The sequence below is a fragment of the Diabrotica virgifera genome, chromosome 10, assembly GCF_917563875.1.
Source record: "Diabrotica virgifera virgifera chromosome 10, PGI_DIABVI_V3a".
Classification (NCBI taxonomy): domain Eukaryota; kingdom Metazoa; phylum Arthropoda; class Insecta; order Coleoptera; family Chrysomelidae; genus Diabrotica; species Diabrotica virgifera.
The window spans coordinates 149,225,611-149,245,963 of record NC_065452.1 but is presented as its reverse complement, the minus strand read 5'-3'; the positions used below and the strand labels follow the sequence as shown (position 1 = coordinate 149,245,963).

The following is a 20,353-nucleotide window of genomic DNA, read 5'->3' as shown; positions in this document are numbered from 1 at the left end:
GTGACTTGACGAAGATGATAAAGAGAAAACTTGAATATCTGGGGCATACCGGGTGGTGAATTGGAAAACGGGCCATAGGAAACTCAATGTAAAATTCTAAACTGTTGAATTCTTGCTTCCCTAATTATTTTACATCAAAATACTGAAATCTGTATTGAAAACAACTGTTAAAATTGTTCTACGAATTAAAGATGTTCCGAAATTTTGTAAAAATGTAATACATTTTTCAGTTTTTCAGCCCAAAATTAGGCCACAGACAGTGCAATAATTCACAATGAAATTATTATTTTCACATTTTTGAACTGTCAATATTTTTATTTTATCATTTATTGTTTAAAAACAATACAGTTGATAAGATACCCTCAGTTGCGGAGAAAGTATTAATAATAAAGATTTTTTATTCAGTCAATGGTTGTGAACACTGTCAGTTAAATAGTAACGTGTGGCCTTTTACACACATACCTACTGTGGCAAATGTAGGTATTATATTTTTCAAAATTTTGGAATGCGTTTAAATCGTAGAACAATTTTAACTTCTGATTGTAATTCAGATTTCAATCCTCTACAAACATTCTCTCATAACTTTTGATGTAAAATAATTAGGGAAGCAGAAATTCAACAGTTTAGAATTTTACATTGAGTTTTCTATGACCCGTTTTACGATTCACCACCCGGTATAATGAGAGGTATCAGATACTGAATACTGCAGCTAATACTCAACGGAAAATCTATCTATCTAACGCAGCCTCGGCAGAACTTGGTGTTATAAGATGTGACTCCACCTTTATACAAGAACCCCGAGCAAACCAGAGTCAAATACAAAAATTCGAGGATTTGTATGATAGCTAATTAGCTACAATTAAAGAAGGTTACAAGAAGCCAATTGACTATAGTCTAACCGACACCAAACAAACAACTTCCAGAGAAGAAAAAACAGGGCAACTATTAGCAAATACAATAGGAACAGCTTTCTTAGGGTAAGAACACAACAAGTGTGTCGAGGTGGAGGTGTAAGTCAACAGCACATAGCAAGGAGGTCACCTGCGCTGTCAGTCGAGCTAGAACCACTATCAAGTAAAGTAGTTTAATGAAATTTGAATGACAAAAAGACTGTGCTTTTGCGATGTTGTGCCAGTCAAATGATGATAGTGATGAAATGTCAGCTGTAAATAATCAGATCCTCCTTCATATTTCAAAAATTTACTGAAGTTAATTACTTTAGAAATTCAAAAATAAACTGAATACAAAAAAGGGATTATATAAAAAGTATTAACTCAGATAGCGCAGGTAATGACAACTTGGTTTCGAACGGACCAATCACAGGGAAGCATCATTGTAGACCGCGCAGTAGACATCCACGTAAAACAAACTCATTTTCTTTTCAAAAGCATCGATGTAAACCTCCTGGATGGCATCGCGCTAAACCTCCACCGCCACTTACCTGCTCTGTTCTCTTCCATTCACTACAATGTGTTTGTTTTACATGGATATCGCCATCGACCGCGACCTCCACCTCCACCGCGACCCACTTGCTCTGTTCTTACCCTTAGAATCCTAGATCAATTAGACAGAACGTAGATGAAGGGATATAGTGTTGAAAGGTTTGAGACCAAAGGATTCCTTTGAGATCTTTATTCTTACCTCTGTTAATAACCGTTCCAAATTTTCAGACATCTCATGAAAATACTGACTGGTAATAAGTTTGCTTTGAGATTTGTGTAAGCAGTCTCTAGCTATTTCCAGAACTTGGTGATGGACGAAACGGACGATGGGTAAATAATCACAATCTTTTCCAAAATCTAAAATTTTATTTTCTTCGATGAAATTGGCTAGTCTTTCCTCCATTTGCTGGGTTGCTTTCGGAAATCTTTCTTTGTATAATACGTTCATCATACATATTTCGTTGTCTATAACTGGAGATCTACTCGGACTACTGTAAGGAAAAAGCAGCAAGTTTTAGTACAAGTGTACAGCGATATATTAAACCGCGAAGGTCACTAAGGTAGTAAATCAAGGAGAGGCGACTTCAGTTGAACGCGTTGCACTGTGGTTCCAAATGCCGAAAAGGTGGTCATGAACCTTTAAAAACGTATATTGTTCATACACTTCGGAATTACTTTCGTACTTAAGGCTTTTTGGCATCGCTGATTACGAATCTGACATATTATTTTTTGAAAAACAAAATGGCGGATCCTATATGGCCGAAAGAAATTAGAAAATTTTATTTTAAACGATTTTATTTCAAGTATATTTTTACTGTTTATTTATTGACATTATTGTTATCAAATCTTTAGTCAACTTTTATCTTACATTCATACATACTTGAAAAATAAGACTCTGCTTTCCAGCAATAAAATTGATAAACTACAAAACGTTTTACAGCGTTTTCAATATACGCATTCTTTTTGACTTTCACTGCCGGCCAAAATAAGTTCGTACATGGCTCACTTGTCCCGGAGTTAGGAATAAGAATAGATCCTCACTGATACTTATACCTGCGTATTACGACTCTACGATAGTATGATAAAACGACTGTAAACATGAAAATCCCTAAATAGGGACTTTTTATTTTTTCTCATAACCACGTTTTCAGCATTTCGAACCACTGTGGGTTGGCGCAAATTGTAAACATCCATTTAAAAAGCACTGTGGACGAAATATGTGGTTTTGCGACATTGTCAGATAAAATCATCCAATAGATGTTTATTAAAACGTTTCTATATACTTGGCTTGGTCTTTGTAACTATGTCACTATGTCCGCAAATTTTGTAATCCATTTTAAAAATACTTCTAGGCTATCTAGGCACCTGAAATTTTCAGAATAGCTCAGAACTAGCTAACAATGCAATATTTAACTGATATATGGATAGATCGATTTTTTTAAATTTCAAACTGTTTTAAAAATGTGACTAATGCAATGACATTTTGATTCCATCTTAAAGTACGTCAACAAATCGATATCAACAAATTGATGGTGGCTCAGTGTTAGAGCATTAGACTGCAGATCGAGAAGTACCGAGTTCGAACCCGACTGTATTTTTTTTTTTTTTTTTTAATAAATAATTAAAAGTTAATATACTAAAAATTCATATTTTATAAGTTAATTATTATATATAATTATTATATATATGTAATATATAATTATTATATATAATGGTATACCATTTTAAATATTTTCTTTGTTTAAAAGCATTGTAGAATTGTTATCAATTTTACTGCGAAACCGGTAACAAATAAATAACCGAAAAACCTTTAAAACCCGATTGATCTGACAACGTCGCGTAACCAAAGTTTTCGATCGGTCTGATCTTGGCGGTTTCAGATATGTCTGTCGACCTCTACAACTTCTAAAAGTAAACTTTTTTTTACAAATTGATTACCTTAAACTCCTAGACCGTGGTCTGTGAAGGGGTGATCGATGACTAACCGATGAGGTTTCTTCACCACTTGGTATGGACGCATTACTTTCGTTACTTGAGAAGTGATGAGTTAGTATTCGAATATCTTCGGAAGTTGGAATATGTGGTAACTGGTGTAATCTTTCTTGACTAGAGCATTTTGACTAAAACAAAAATTTTAGTTATATGTTGTCTATAACACACTGACCCGCAAAAGTAACCGGACACACAAAAGTTATGTCAAATTTTGGCGCCTTAAATATAGGCAACCCATACTTTTCTAAAAAACGATAATATTCTCCTTATAGCCCCATATTCAGACTATATAACGATCTTTTCAAATTAAACTTATCTTAAATAGGTTTATTGATAGGTAAGGAAATGTGCCGGGTGGGCGGTCGGCCATATTGGCCGTCATTTTGAATTTGGAAATGTCAAATTCCGTATTTCCATTCGCCTATCGATGAACTAATTTTGCAATAAGTTTCATTCTTCTTCTTCTTCTTCTACGGCACTACAGCCCAAATTGAGCTTTTGGCCTCCTTTATTTTTTGCCTCCACCCTTGCTTGTCTGTGGCTGCTTTTCTCCATACACGGACTCCTAAAAGGGCTTGTGCGTCGCTGTTTGCTGTGTCTTCCCAGCGCTTTCTTGGCTTTCCAACCGGTCTCTTTCCCTGCATTCTAGCATTCAGTGCTCTTTTTGGTAGCCTATCCTCTCCCATTCTTATCACATGTCCGGCCCATTGCAATCTTTGTATTCTAATGAAGTCTGACAGAGGTGTTTCCTTATATAGTTGATAAAGCTCGCTGTTGTATCGACTTCTAAAGATTCCGTTTTCCCTCACAGGTCCTAGTATTCTCCTCAGTACTTTCCTTTCGAATGTGTCGAGTTTGTTTTTGGATGTTTCTTTCAGGACCCATGTTTCACTGCCATAGCCATGCTATTGGTCGAATTAAGGTTTTATATCTTCTCATCTTTGTATTTCGGTGGACATTTTTAGGCCGAAATATATGGGAGACGGCAAAATAAGCTCTGTTTGCCTGCGTTATTCTCTTCCGTATTTCTTCATCTTCTGATCCGTCGGCATATAGTTCTACTCCCAGGTATGTAAACTTTCCAACCGTTTCAATGTCACCTTCATGTATTATGTTTTGTGGGACTATAGTTTTCTCGTCTGTATCATTATTTTTGTTTTTTTCTGTGTTAATTTCCAGACATAGTCTTTTTGTTTGCGTTTTTAACTCTGCGTATGTTTCCTGTGCTCCTGTTGATGTTCTACTCATAATATTAATATCATCGGCATCAAGTTTCATTCGTTAAGATACAAAATTTGCAAAAATGGGCCACAAATAACTCCCATATTTCGGCCCGCATTTGAGAGATTTATTTTAAAAGCTTAGTTTCTCGACAAAATTCTTTTAAACTTAGTAATACCGAGTTTCATCGAAATCGGTCCAGTATTTTTTGATGGGCGATGGCGACATACATACATACATACGTACATAAATTTTATATAATTTGTTATTTCATTATTACGAATACTTTCTCATACACCAACTAGAATACTGCGCATAGACGCCATCCCCCACCGGCACCTTTAGAATCTGTGCCCTGTTGTTTTTGTTGATGTGGTACATTTCGAGAAATAGTCTTTTTTCTCTGTCCAAGATCTTGACATTTCATCAATTCAATGTGTGGCCTGTTGTGTTAGAGTGCTGTGCTACTGCAAAAGATTGTTTCTCTGATTTGCAGTCACTTTTGTGCTGCGTTATTCTTTATTTTATTTGCAATGTTTGCCCTATACAGTGCGTCCATAAAGTAACTTATAAATTTATTATTAGCTAAATAAACAACAATGTTAGAAATTCTCGAAACAGGTACAGATTTTTATTTATAAATTACGATTTTTTGACATATATATCATACTAGTGACGTCATCCTTCTGTCCGTGATGACGTAATCGATGATTTTTTTAAATGAGAATAGGGATCATGTGATAGCTCATTTGAAGGGGTTTAAATTCTCTATTCAGTAATAAACACATTAATATAATTATCTATGCAGGGTGTCCAAAAAATTTTTTTTAATTAAATTAATTGACAAAAAAAGAAGAATGTATGTAATTTATTTAATTCTAAATACATTTTACTGTTGTCAGAAAACAGAAAAAAAATTTAATTAAAAAATAAACATTGATTCTCGCTTTATTGAAATGTTCAAACTGCAAAGAGGCAGGTGGGTGGCAGCTTTAACATTGAATTTTAGCGAAAAACAATATTTATTAGTCAAATAAACATTTTTTTCCCGTTTTCTGACAACAGTGAAACGTATTTTGAATTAAATAAATTCTATACTTTTTTTTTGTCTCAATGTAATTAAAAAAACATTTTGTGGACACCCTGTATCGATAATTATATTAATGTTTATATTACTGAATAGAGAATTAAATGCCCTTTCAAATGAGCTATCACATAACCCCTATTCTTATTTTAAAAAATCATCGATTAAGTCATCACGCCCAGATGGATGACGTCACTAGTAAAATTCAACCTGTCTCGGGAATTTCTAACGATGTTGTTTATTTAGCTAATAATGAATTTATGCGTTACTTTATGGACGCATTGTATACTGTCCATCACATTCGAGACAAGAAAGTTGGTAAATGAGATGAATCTGATTACTATATTTCAAATAATTGCCCTATTCCTCAGTCCTTAATCCCTTATAGGGATGTGGTAACACCATCAAATTTTTATAATTTCTTTCCATCGTTCTCTGTTTTGGGCTACTTGTTCCGCATCTTGAATTCTTCGGTTGATCCGTGTTTTTGTTTGGTCCACCAAACGGCTTGGAGATCTTCTTCTTGGTCTTTTTCCTTCAAGTTTGCCCTCAATGATAAGTTTTTCTATCGTGCCTGTTCTTGCAATGTGTCCAAAAAACTATAAGTACCTCTGTTATATTTGTTTAAGCAAGCTATCTTTTATATTAAGTTGTTCTAGTATGGATACATTTGTTCAATTTTTAACCCAGGACATTATCAACATGCGGCGGTATACCCACATCTCAAAAGCCTTCATTTTGTTCTTATTTTCTCTCTTCAGGGTCCATTTTTCAGATGCATATGTAGCTATGGGAAAAATGAGTGCTCTTATAGTCTGTTCGCTAAACTCAGACGCAACTGGCTACATATTTTAGTCGATAATTTTTTTGTTTTTTGCCAATTTTACTAAAATTGGCAAAATTACCGACTAAAATATCTAGAAAGTTGCGTCTGAGTTTAGCGAACAGACTATACCAGTCTTCAGTCTTAAATAATCATAGGTATTTAGAAATTTGTTAAAGGACCCCGCAGAAATCTTATGGGAAATGGCTCTCTGTCAACTCCTCTGAAACTTTGGGTTCTGGAAGTTCTTGATGTGTAGAACAAAGACTCAATGGGCCCCTAGCTCTAAAAAATCATGGTTTTAAGATATAAGCCTCTGAAGTTATAGGTAGAGTGAAGACGTTTGAGTTGGAATAAATTCATTTTCTCGAGAATGGGCGACTCTGGAGATAAATCCCGAATCAGGTTGATTTTTATTTTTAAATTTTAATTTTTTGGAATATATTTCATACTAGTGACGTCCTCCATCTGGGCGTAATGACGCAATCGACGATTTTTTAAATGAGAATAGGGGTCGTGTGATAGCTCATTCGAAAGGTTATTCAATTCTCATGTTTTTTTAATTAAATTGAGACAAAAAGAAGAATGTATGCAATTTAATTAATACAAAATACATTTTACTGCTGTCAGAAAAGAGAAAAAAATGTTAACTTGAAAAATAAACATTGCTTTTCGCTTAAATTAAATGTTCAAACTGCTAAGAGGTAGGTGGGTGGCAGCTTTAATATTGAATTTTAGCGAATACAATATTAATTCATCAAATAAACATTTTTTCCTGTTTTCGGACAACATTAAAATGTATTTCGAATTAAATTATATACATTCTTCTTTTTCTCCCAATTATTTTAATTACAAAAAAATTTGGGCACCCTGTATAAATAATTATATTAATGTTTATATTAGTGAATAGATAATTGAATAACCTTTCGAATCACCCAACCCCTATTCTCATTTAAAAAAAATCATCGATTGCGTCATCACGCCTAGATGGATGGCGTCACTAGTATGATGTAAATGCCAGAAAATTATAATTTAAAAATAAAAATCGAGCTGATTCGGGATTTATCTCCAGAGTCGCCCATTATCGAGAAAATGAATTTATTCCAACTCAAACGTCCTCACTCTACATATAACTTATAACTTAAAAGGCGTATATCTTAAAACCATGATTTTTTAGAGCTAGGGGCCCATTGAGTTTTTTGTTCTACACATCAAGGACTACCAGAGCCCAAAGTTTCTGAGCATTTGACAGAGAGCCATTTCCCATAAGGTTTCTGCGGGGTCCTTTGTTTGTCCCCTATGTTACTTTGTGACAAAATGTTGAATGTTTTTTTTTGTACACAGAAAGAGATTACAATAAATAAATGATGTAAAAAAAATAGAATAAAAAGACTTATTGGATAGAGAATTAATAAATTGTACTAAAGCAGAAGAAGATAATTACCGACATATTAGAACTACCGGGGGTTGTCCCATATCCTGATGAGGGAAGGGAAGCCACAGACCATCTTCTTCCATCTCCTCGATATCCAGCAACGATTCTGTGAAATCAAAAAGGTGTGTTTTAAATGACTAAATAAAATTTAATCAACCACTACTAACTAGAAAGACATAAATTGCTATATCACTAACCATGAATAAATTAGTAATAGACCAGGGCGGATCTGTAAAAATATTAGTACATTTGGACGTTGAGAGGTGGCTCAAATTTTTTTGCAGAAATTGCTTGAAAATAACTCAAATAGTAATATTTGAGTTATCCTCCCTCTCAAAAAGGTCCGGAACATTGTTTAAATAATCAAAATGTCAAAAAGTTAAGGAAAATTTCGATTTTTTTCTTCGTTTTTTGATTATAACTTTAAAAGTATTTATTTCCGAGAAAAGTTGTACTGACATAAAAGTTGCATAACTAAATTTGCTACAATATAGAATTGGTTATAAATTTAAAAAATAGTCACCCTTGTTGCAAAATAGCAATAATTGCGAAAAAACTATACAAAAACAAGTATTCGCATTTTACGTTTTTTCAACCATTTATGCTACACTTAGGACCTTCATATTTCACTCAGAAAAACTTTATGATACAGTAAAACAATACTGTAAATTTCATTAAGATCGGTTCAATAGATTTTGCAAAATATATTTTGCAATCCAGCTTTCGCAAAAAAAATTCGTTTTTTCAAAATGTTACAGGACTGAAAATAAAGCAGATAGCAAGTTGAATTTTTTTTTGCTTATAGAAGTGTACTGTACCTTTTATTTGCAATTTGCAAAATTAAAATCGATTAACTGTCACGGCGTCAGGAATTTTTTTAAATAAACATTAATTATTGGTGCTACGCGCAGGACAGCGGATAGTTTGCTCTGATTGGGCATTTCAATGACCTTTAATAATGATTGATACATTTTAATTTTTATTACATTTCAATATAAATAAATAAATTTGTTTATTGCAAAATAAAAACACATACTTAATCCTTTAAAATAACACTTTTTTTAGCAAAAACTTTCTTTGTTCATATATTTTAACTTAGAGAATAAAAGTTTATTATTTTTAAACATATGCAATTGTTTAAACAATATTTCACAAACAATAATAAAATTAGTTTGATTTTTGTGGAATTAAAATATTAAAATACAACAAAATAATATAGAGTAAGAAAATAATATATTAGATAAAGATTAGAAGAAATTTTGGTGGAAATCAACTTGTGTGAATCGAACACCGCTGTCCTGCGCGTAGCACCAAAAATTAATGTTTATTTAAAAAAATTCCTGACGCCGTGGTAATTATTCTATTTTAATTTTGCAAATTGCAAATGAAAGGTACAGTACACTTCTATAAACAAAAAAAAAATTCAACTTACTATCTGCTGTATTTTTAGTCCTGCAACATTTTTAAAAAATGAATTTTTTTGCGAAAGCTGGATTGCAAAATTTATTGTGCAAAATCTATTAAACCGATCTTAATGAAATTTACGGTGTTGTTTTACTATATCATAAAGTTTTTCTGGGTAAAATATGAAGGTCCTAAGTTTAGCATAAATGGTTGAAAAACGTAAAATGCGAATACTTGTTTTTGTATGGTTTTTTTCGCAAGTATTGCTATTTTGCAACAAGGGTGACTATTTTTTAAATTTTTAACCAATTCTATATTGTAGGAAATTTATATACGCAACTTTTATGTCAGTACAACTTTTCTCGGAAATGAATACTTTTAAAGTCATAATCAAAAAACGAAGAAAAAAATCGAATTTTTCCTTCATATTTTGACATTTTGATTATTTAAACAATGTTCCGGACCATTTTGAGTGGGAGGATAACTCACATATTATTATTTGAGTTATTTTCAAGCAATTTCTGCAAAAAAATTTGAGTCACCTCTCAACGTCCATCTCAAAACAGATGAGCCCTGGACTATAAAGTATTACTTGATGTATAATGCGCCCCGATAGCTCAGGCGGTAGCATGTCTGACTTCCACGCAGGTAGGCTGGGGTTCGAAACCCAGCGCCGGCGAGAACATCTAGACATTTTTAAAATGTCTATAGGGCCCAGGTCGACTCAGCCTGAATAAAAATGAGTACCTTGGGTAAAACCAGGGGTAATAATAGGCGGTTGAAGCATAGCACTGTTCCTGTTACCATCCTTGTATACCGTAGGCCCTAGATATAGCAGACTACCCTGCTATAATCCCAAACCCGCGTCAGCGGTATAAAACGGGAGACTATTATTATACAGTGTGTCCACGGATGGGGTGCCCAAGAGAAAAAACTTTCTTATTTTCAGTTTTAGCGAAAAATGTCATTCTTGATTAAAATTTTTGCTTGTCCTAAAACGCCATAAAACGAAATAAAATTCAAGTTTTTCAAAACCTACTTAATTTTGTAGCTAATTTTATGCAAATCCCTATAAATGTTTGCACCAAGTTCGAAATCATAACAATAATCTAGTGTTGCTAAGATACAATGTAGCTTAGTAACTGTCAACTCCGATAAATAATTTGCGAATTGTCATTCTTTTTCGACAAGAAAATGTTAAGCATCCAATCATAAATTTTTTTTTAACACTTAACATTGTCAAAAAAAAATGACAATTCACAAATTATTTATTGGAGTTGACAGTTACTAAGCTAGATACATTGTAGCTTAGGTAATATTGTAGCTTAGCAACACTAGATTATTGTTACGATTTAGAACTTAGTGCAAAAATGTATAGGAAATTTACATAAAATAGGCTACAAAATTAAGCAGGTTTTGGAAAACTTGAATTTGATTTCGTTTTATGGGGTTTTAGAACAAGCAAAACTTTTTATCAAGATGACATTTTTCGCTAAAATTCAAAATAAGAAAGTTTTTTCTCTTGGGCACCCCATCCGTGGACACACTGTATTAGTAAATTTAATGAAAAATTCGTCTTGGTAAAAGGTATATTGATTTAAACAGCCCCTACAATCCCCCCTTGTGGGGTCAATCCAAGCCAAGTGGTCCAAAGGTGGTTGCTTGACTATTTTTTATTTTTCTACCTTTTAAACTTCAGTCTATAGAGAGTACAAAATTGCATTCATTTTATTTTAAAAAAATTTAGTTTGCCGATGACGGCCATTTTTGTTAAAGCGTGTCGATCATTTTCACGGAAAACATGGCTTCGCTCTTTAGCCAATATTTTTACTGATGTTTGCCTAGAACAATGAATCAAAAACCAAACTTTTTAGAAAAGTATGCTCTAAAAAATTGCCTGTAGTATTATTAATTTAAAACTACCCTTAAGGCATCAAATGAACCTCAAAGTTTGAAAAGGTAAACTGATAAAATTCCATTTTCAGCATTTTTTTAGCAGCATAAAGCAAGCCGATAATGGTTTGTTATTTTTTCTGAAAAAGACATACGTACATATTTTAAATAAAAAAAGTTTGAGCTTTGAGACTTGAGTAAATTTTTTCAAAAAAAAATCCCAAAAATGTAATTTTTTGAAAAATCTCAGTTTGACCCCTTATATCCCTGATGGGCACGGATGAAAAAAAATTGAAATTTGGCTGAATATTAGCCCCTAGCAAGTAGAATTAGAAGTAAAAATTTGGAGTTGCAGACTTACGTCATATAGGAGTTACAGGCCTGAAAAAATGGTCAAAAATCAAAACGGTCAAAATTTGAGCGTTTGTGGGTAGGGTAATTAAAATTCAAATTAACTGTCTAAAGAAATAAAAATTAATGTATTTTCACCAGATTTCACAATAAATACAAATTTATACAGGGTGGGCCAAAGAAAAAAGTCCACTTCGATATTTGGCAATAGTTACCTATTAGATTTTAAGGAAATGCCGAAATAGGTCCATTTTTATTTTTATTATATTGCAACTTTTTGTGATATATTTCATACTACGTGACGTCATCCATCAGAGCGTGATGAAGTAATCGATGATTTTTTTAAATGGGGTCTTGTTACAACAAAAATACATTTTACTGCTGTGAGAAAATATAAAAAATGTTTATTTCACAAATAAACATTTCTTTTCGCTTAAATTAAATTACAAATACCTACCTCTTGACAGTTTAAACATTTAATTTAAGCGAAAAGCAATGTGTATTTGCCAAATAATAATTTTTTTCTATGTTATGACAGCAATAAAATGTATTTTGATTTAAATAAATTACATACATACTTCTTTTTGTGTCAACTAATTTAATTCAAAAATTATTTTGATGGATGACATCACTGACGATGACACGTCATGGAGACGTATGAAATATATTATATAAAATAATTGTAATTTAAAAATAAAAATCAACCTGTTTCGGCATTCCCTTAAAATGTATTAACTGCCAAATATCAAGGTGAACTCTTTTCTTTGGCCCATCCTGTATAAATTTGCCAAAGCAGAAACAGATTGAAATAAAAAAATGTAGAAAACCTACCAAGTATTTTTGCATTGTGATAATGATTTATAAAATAAGCAATTTTTATTTTTTTTAATTTGTCGATTATATTTTATTTTGTATTTTTCTTTTACTTTGTGAAAATAAAGAAGTTTTTATTATGTTTAGCAACAGTTAACCAAGTTTGGACTATTTTTATTAATACTAAGTACCAAAAACTATTACCATTACCTTTTAAATACTAATCAATAAAGTCACAAATATTGTACTGAAAACTGAAAACTAAAAGTACCGAAAGTAACGAGTATAAAGTATCAGGTATTGATAGTTAAAGTAACGAATCGTTATACAAATGTTCAAAAATAATGAAAATTTACATCACTGGTACAAGGTTAATCATGTATCATGACTAACCACAGTTAGTCAGAAGTATTAGTCAGAACTAAGGTATCGCTGGCATTTCTGCTAGAAATGAGAGTATAATATTGCCTCGTCTTACTCCTCTTCTTATATTTATTTCATCATGCAAGTCCTATTTAACTCTAATGATTAACTAAATATTCTCAAAAATTTATTATTGCTTACCTTTTGATAGGGGCAAAAGAAAAGTTATTAAAGTTGGTGTGGGTTCTAGGGCTATCGATAGGACTACCACATACAGGAGAATGAGATCTTGGTAGCACTGGACTTGTATTAGTAACAAAACTTAGCCTATGAATTGCAGCTGATCGGCTATTCCGTCGATTTACCGGACCCAGTTCCTTCTAAAAGATAAAACATTTATTAAATAACATATTTCATATTATGGAGATGGTAGTCCAACTCTGAATCGAATATAAACAAAACCTGCCTTGAACCCTTTTTAATCTTTTTCATTTTACTCAGTTTTTGAGTATTTAGAAACTGTCTTTCGGTCCTTTTCCTAGACGAAGAGAAGGTAAATGCGTGGCCTAAGTGTCCTCTATTTGCTTTCTCCTATTTTCGTCGTCTCTACGTGATTATATATTGTAAAATCCGGAGATATGGGATGCAGCCAGAAATCAGTTTATTAACGAAAAGTCTTAGATTTAAAATATTGTTTATTATATTTTTATTTCAATTATTCTAATTGTTTAAAAAGTAGTAAACTTTGTATCTGGGGCTTTTCGTTGTTTTCCTCGTAATACGAGAGATGTCGCTGGATTGCGTCTCAAAAGGTGAGTTCATTGCATCGCGATGGTTTGCCTTAAAAGAGGCAGAATGTTTGTATTCCCTTCAGAGTTGTGACTGCATAAACTTCACTGATGATGCATAAGGATGCTGAAATAGTTGCTATATGGAGATGGTAGTCCAACTCTGAATCGAATATAAACAAAACCAGCCTTAAACCCTTTTTAATATTTCATATTAATATCACGAACAATTGATATTTCAAAGAGATTTTTGTTAATATTGTAAAATCCTAAGAATTTGGGGTGATAGGATTGTGAGGTGATAAAGAACCTCAAAACAAGAAAGCTGGAATATTTGGGCCACATTACTAGAGGTACGAAATATGAGATATTAAGGCTCATAATGCAAGGTAAAATAAAGGGTAAAAGATCTATAGGTAGAAGAAGAATTTCCTGGCTGAGAAACTTAAGAGAGTGGTATAGTTGTAGCTCAGTAGATCTTTTCAGAGCAGCCGCCAATAAGGTACGGATAGCTGTGATGATAGCCAATCTCCGATAGGAGAAGGAACTACATGAAGAAGAAGAAGAATCCTAAGAATTGTATGGAGTCGAGTCCTGAACTCTCACAGACAAGAAAATGTATGCTTTCGAAATGTGGCTTTATCGTCGAATCCTGAAGATATATTATACCGACCACGTTACTAATCAGGGTATTTTATTAAGAATACAAAAATAAAAAGAACTGTTCAAAAAAAAACAGCCAAAATCGAGTACCTAGGTGACATCAACCACGGTTCAACACAACAACCACAAATCTTTTAGCAGCAGCAGCAGTGTGCAAAGTACAGATTGCCATGATGGTCGCCAACATCCGAAACGGATAGGCACTACAAGAAGAAGGAGATGCATGCATTGTCGTATGCGATTCTTTAATTATTAACAACATTAAAAACAATAACTGGAGGATATAAAACTATTAACAATAAATTCAAAATAATTTTTCAAGATAGTGATGTTAGTGACTTTTCAGAGTAATAGAGGAATTAAAATGCTATGAACAAGATTTTAACCTAGCAGAACTGAAAAATGAAGTATTATAATTTAAATTTAAGACTTATACAGGGTGAGTCATGAGGAACTGTACATACTCCTACCTCGTATAGAGGCTCCTATGGGGAATAACAAATGACCATTAAAAAGTGTCTGCTCCCATTGTTTAATAATATACAGGGCGAGTTTCGCATTTTGACAGAAAATTGTATTCGTCATAATTTTTGAACGGTCAGATCGATGTGTCTCTTATTTTGGTCAATCGTTACACTATTACCACCTAATCAACTGATTTATTCAAACTAGAAAAAAATCAGGTCCGGCTTTAAAAAAATTAGTTCGTTTGGGTCTTAGAAAAAATTTCACCCTGTATACGCTTTTTGAAAACTTTAATATAAATTTTACAAATTAGACAAATAGTCAATTAAAATGGCATATTTATTTTTTTCCGCACACTATTCCGATTATTTTTTTATAAAAAAATCAACTTTGACTATAAATTAAAAGTTTGGTAAAGTGCATAGATTTAACAAAATTAACTTTTATTACCAAAATTAATTTTTTTTGAACAAATATTTAATTTATGTTACTACCCAATCAACTGATTTATTCAAACTAGAAAAAAATCAGGCCCGGATTTAAAAAATAAATTCGTTTTGGTCTTAGTCATTTCATCCTGTGTACGCTTTTTGAAAACTCTAATATGAATTTTACAAATAAGACAAATAGGCAATTAAAATGGCATATTTATTTTTTCCCCACACGATTACTTAATTTTTTATAAAAAAAAATCAAATTTGACTATGAATAATTAAAAGTTTGGTAAAGTGAACCATAGATCTAAAAAAATTTACTTTTAATACAAAAATGAATTTTTTTTGAACAAATATTTAATTTATGTTACCACCCAATCAACTGATTTATTCAAACTAGAAAAAATCAGGCCCGGATTTAAAAAAATAGTTCGTTTGGGTCATAGAAAAAATTTCACCCTGTATATGTTTTTTGACAACTCTAATATGAATTTTACAAATAAGACAAATAGGCAATTAAAATGGCATATTTATTTTTTACCCACACGATTACTTAATTTTTTATTAAAAAATCAAATTTGACTATGCATAAAAAGTTTGGCAAAGTTTTTGCATAGATTTAAAAAAATTAACTTTTTTACAAAAATTAACTTTTTTACAAAAATTAATTTACAAAACCAACGTTTTTCTTAAAATTAAAAGTTTTAGCAGTTTTTTTTTATAACACGTCTAGATCTAAAACTCCCCATAACACTTCTTTTGGACTCTATAGTTTAACATAGACGTGATCAAATAGATAAATTTTAAATTTTTTCACTTAATTTTTGCGATTTAACTCTGCAATTCACGAATCTGCACCTTTTATTTTTAAAAATTCATAACTTTTACGAGAAGAGGACTGAAAGTCTACAACAATTTTCATAGTCTTCACAATGGTAAGAGATATGTGCTGTAAAAATTTCAGAAAAAAAAAATATTAAAATGGAACAGAGTTGTAGCGAGTTAAACCATGATTTCATTTTAATTGCCTATTTGTCTAATTTGTAAAATTCATATTAGAGTTTTCAAAAAGCGTATACAGGGTGAAATTTTTTCTAAGACCAAAACGAACTAATTTTTTAAATCCGTGCCTGATTTTTTTCTAGTTTGAATAAATCAGTTGATTGGATGGTAACATAAATTAAATATTTGTTCAAAAAGAATTAATTTTTGTAATAAAAGTTATTTTTTTTTAATCTATAGTTCACTTTACCACACTTTTAATTCATAGTCAAATTTGATTTTTTTACAAAAAATTAAGTAACTGTGTGCGGAAAAAAATAATTATGCCATTTTAATTGACTATTTGTCTAATTTGTAAAATTCATATTAAAGTTTTCAAAAAGCGTATACAGGGTGAAATTTTTTCTAAGACCCAAACGAACTAATTTTTTAAAGCCGGACCTGATTTTTTTCTAGTTTGAATAAATCAGTTTATTAGGTGGTAATAGTGTAACGATTGGCCAAAATACGAGACACATCGATCTGACCGTTCAAAAATTATGACGAATACAAATTTCTGTCAAAATGCGAAACTCGCCCTGTATATTATTAAACAATTGGAGCAGACACTTTTTAATGGTCATTTGTTATTCCCCATAGGAGCCTCTATACGAGGTAGGAGTATGTACAGTTCCTCATGACTCACCCTGTATGTAAGGAAACTATTATTTCCTGAAGAATCTATTAAACCTGTATCCATGTGGTCAATTATTCAAGAAAATAATATTATTGCAAGATTCCCAAATTTATTTAACCCTTCCAATAAATAATGCAAGCAGTGAATCATCCTCAGTAATAGCCAGAATAAAAAAAAATTTAAGATCCACATTAGGCTAACAAAAATTAAATAGTTTATCATTACTTTATATAGATAAAGAGTTATTACATGACTCTTATTAATTATTATGACAAACTAATTGACGAGGTTGCAAAGTTAAAAGTGATAAAATTGCAATATAATGAATCAATCTGTGTATATTTGTTTAAGTATTATTGTTTGTTATAGTAAATTATGTTTATTTAATTGTTGTACATGTAGGTACATTATTTTTTTTGTATTCTTTTTCTTGGAATCCGATAATTAAATAGAACTACATACCTACTACATGCTTTGAAACCAAACTACCAAATGCAAAGTATATGTCATGACCGAAAAACAGGCTCGAAATTACATTGTTGCCTAGGAGGGTCTGCTGTACCCTTAGTCCCCACTGCCCATATTGTTAACAAAATAGTACCATATAAGCAATAGTAACTCTTACCATATTTAAGGACAAAGATGGAGCCGACTTCCCTAAGGCCGACTTTCGAATCCGTATTAGGTTAGAAGATCCATTTTCTGTATCTAGAAAATTAATTTTATATAATATTAAGCACATATTGATATACTATATCAAGTCAATTGTGATTAATAACTGAGTTTTGTAAAATGTAAATCAAAACTATAGAAATCAATTAAGTAAATGCATGAATTTTTCATAGGATAAAAAAATATGATATAATTTCTTAACCATCATAAATCCAAGTGAGGTGCACCCCAAAAATCAATTTTCAAGATATTCTCTGAAATAGTTTTTTACTTATTTTCATTGAAGGTCTCTTCCTAAACATAATTCTAATTTAGAATAAACAGTTTTAATAACGTAGCGCTTTTTCACATTACAAGAATTTTGACCGTGCGATGGTTAAAATCTACATAATGGCTCGAGCAATCATATGGAATCTTTCTCCCTTCACCACTTGAAACATTCAGTGAAGGGAGAAAGATTCCATATGATTGCTTGAGCCACTGTGTAGATTTTAATCATCGCACGGTCGAAATTCTTATAATGTGAAACAGTGCTTACTGTTTATTTTATCAAATTATAGTGAGTTTTGTTTCTTGGGGTATAGATTTAATTCGCTCAATATGTAACAACAAATATACTCTGTTCACTGAACCCAAGTCCCAACTGTAAAATTTAGTATATAATTAATTTTTTGTGCCTTTGGTCAAAATTTTACTTCTACTGGAAATAACTGAAAGTTACTGTACAACTAAGTTTATTTCAGTGAGTAAGTAATAAGGCGTGGTAGGAATATTTGTATTGTATACTTAATATGACAATGAGTAAATTGCTCGACAAATATCTAAGAGGCATTTATTGTCAGCACATTTATCTCTTCTTATTGCTACAATCCACTTTTTTCACATGAAATTACCTTTGAGAAACCTGTGTCGTAATATTCTTGATGGGCACGAAGGCACAGCACAACACTGAGGCATCTTATTTTGTCAAACCAAATTCACACAGCAAAATAAATGCAGTATTTACTTGGAAATAGATAGATTTGGACAGTTGACATGACTTCCAACTACACGAGGGCCATCTATGTTGAGCTTTCCAGATTAGCTGCCATTGAAAAGGAGTGTTTAGAAAAACCAGATCCCTCTTGTGGTCGGTTTGTGAATGAAATACATTTCAGAAGTTGCTGAGTCATTCTACCTTGAAGATAATCAGAGAGCCAACAAAAAAGACTATCACTGTAACTTTTGCGGAAGAAAAACTGGTGATAGTTAAAAAATATATGAGCCACAATATTAAAGAAAATTTCACCATTCAAGGAATGAACATTCAACGTTTCAAATTGGAATATCAAAATTTTATATACTGAGATCTAAGTGGGTTCACATCCATATATAGATGTCTGTTTATGTGTATAGTGTGCAAATTTTTAACTTTGCATAGTAACTTTGAAGAACTGTTTGAATTGCCAAGTCACTTGTACCAATCACAAATAGATATATAGTGCTACTGATCACACAGCTTAGTAGCTAGATACTGGTTTACTTATTCAAACGGCCATGGTTCTATCCCAGAACAGCCATCAGAAATTTTGCAATTTCTAATTTAACTGAGCTACCAATATGCTCCAGAGGGAACATAAGACAATACGTAATTATTGAAACTAAAACCTAAGGCAGAATGTTACACAAATGGAAAATGTACAATAAGCCAATTAGCTGGAGTTGGAGTATTACCAGTTATAACAAGAAGTGGTTTCTGAAATAAAAGCACTGACCACCGATGCTATCCTATTTTCACATGAAATTTATTAATCTCCCCACTCCTGTTCTGATGCTGTTGTTACTCCCTCATACAAATCTCTCACAATCTTCACATATAGACAAGGGACTAATTTCTTATTGATTGTCCACTACAGAACCTATAGAGGATGTTTATCATATCTATAGTTTAGTATGAAAACCTCTTATCTTATTTTACAGACAAATTTACAGATGAGACAAAAGACTGAATTTCTGCATAATCTAACCTAAAATATATGTGAAAAATGTATGTGTAACGATCTAAATGTGCTCAGAATCAAAAATATGTAAACACAGTTTTCTTGTTTTTAGGTTGGAGTATGCAGAAATATAGTTTTTTGTTTCTGCAGTAAAATCGTCTGTAAAATGAGATACGAGGTTTTCATATTAAGCCATTGATATGCTTTGTCAAGATCAATGGATACTATGAATGTTTTTGTCTTAATTCCTATATTTTTCACCTCTATGCTTGTTGGAAGTTAATGGAAAATCAAAAAAAGCAAAAGCCATTTTAAGTTTTTCGTGAAAGGTATCAGGGAATATTACAGTGGACTCTCTCTATAACAAACACGGATATTACGAGTTTTCGCTTATAACGAAGTACACTAGATGTCCCATGAAATCCCTATTGAACTATAACACCTCTATAACGAGGCATATTTGCTTATAATGAGGAAAACTGAAATCGAAGAATATGTTTCTTTACCTGTTTTAGCGCAGTAACGGCTATAAATAAATACGCCAACTGCCTGTATATAGAAATGCCCAACATCTGTGTTATTATCGAGGTCAGTGCTGTAATAAACTCCACCGCCTGTAATAGACTTCTTTATGTTTATCTATTAACCGATATTGAATATTCTAGGAAATTTATAATTTACGATGGCGAAGTCTCATTGTTCAGGTCGACCATCGACACCTTATAAACTACGTTAACAGGCATCAAAACATTTCAATATTATTGTTGTCTGATATAACGAGATCTGCTTATAAAGAGGTAATTAGTCCGTTATTTCAGTTCTCGTTATAGAGGGAGTCTACTGTATATACAAA

At 32.0% G+C, this 20,353-nt stretch overlaps 1 protein-coding gene across 3 annotated transcripts in view; it reads right to left on the bottom strand.

The window, feature by feature from the left end:
• LOC114331299 (microtubule-associated serine/threonine-protein kinase 3) overlaps positions 1–20,353 on the bottom strand; it is an 82,672-nt gene that overhangs the window by 47,491 nt on the left and 14,828 nt on the right. For 2 of the 3 annotated variants that reach the window (XM_028280823.2, XM_028280824.2), the window contains exons 2-6: positions 17,475–17,557; positions 13,023–13,201; positions 8,007–8,103; positions 3,381–3,562; positions 1,642–1,933 (exon numbers count right to left, since the gene is read on the bottom strand). In XM_028280823.2, the coding sequence (XP_028136624.1) occupies positions 1,642–1,933; positions 3,381–3,562; positions 8,007–8,103; positions 13,023–13,201; positions 17,475–17,557 (833 nt within the window). The remainder of the gene's footprint in view (positions 1–1,641; positions 1,934–3,380; positions 3,563–8,006; positions 8,104–13,022; positions 13,202–17,474; positions 17,558–20,353) is intronic. The other variant, XM_028280825.2, reaches the window with a different exon arrangement.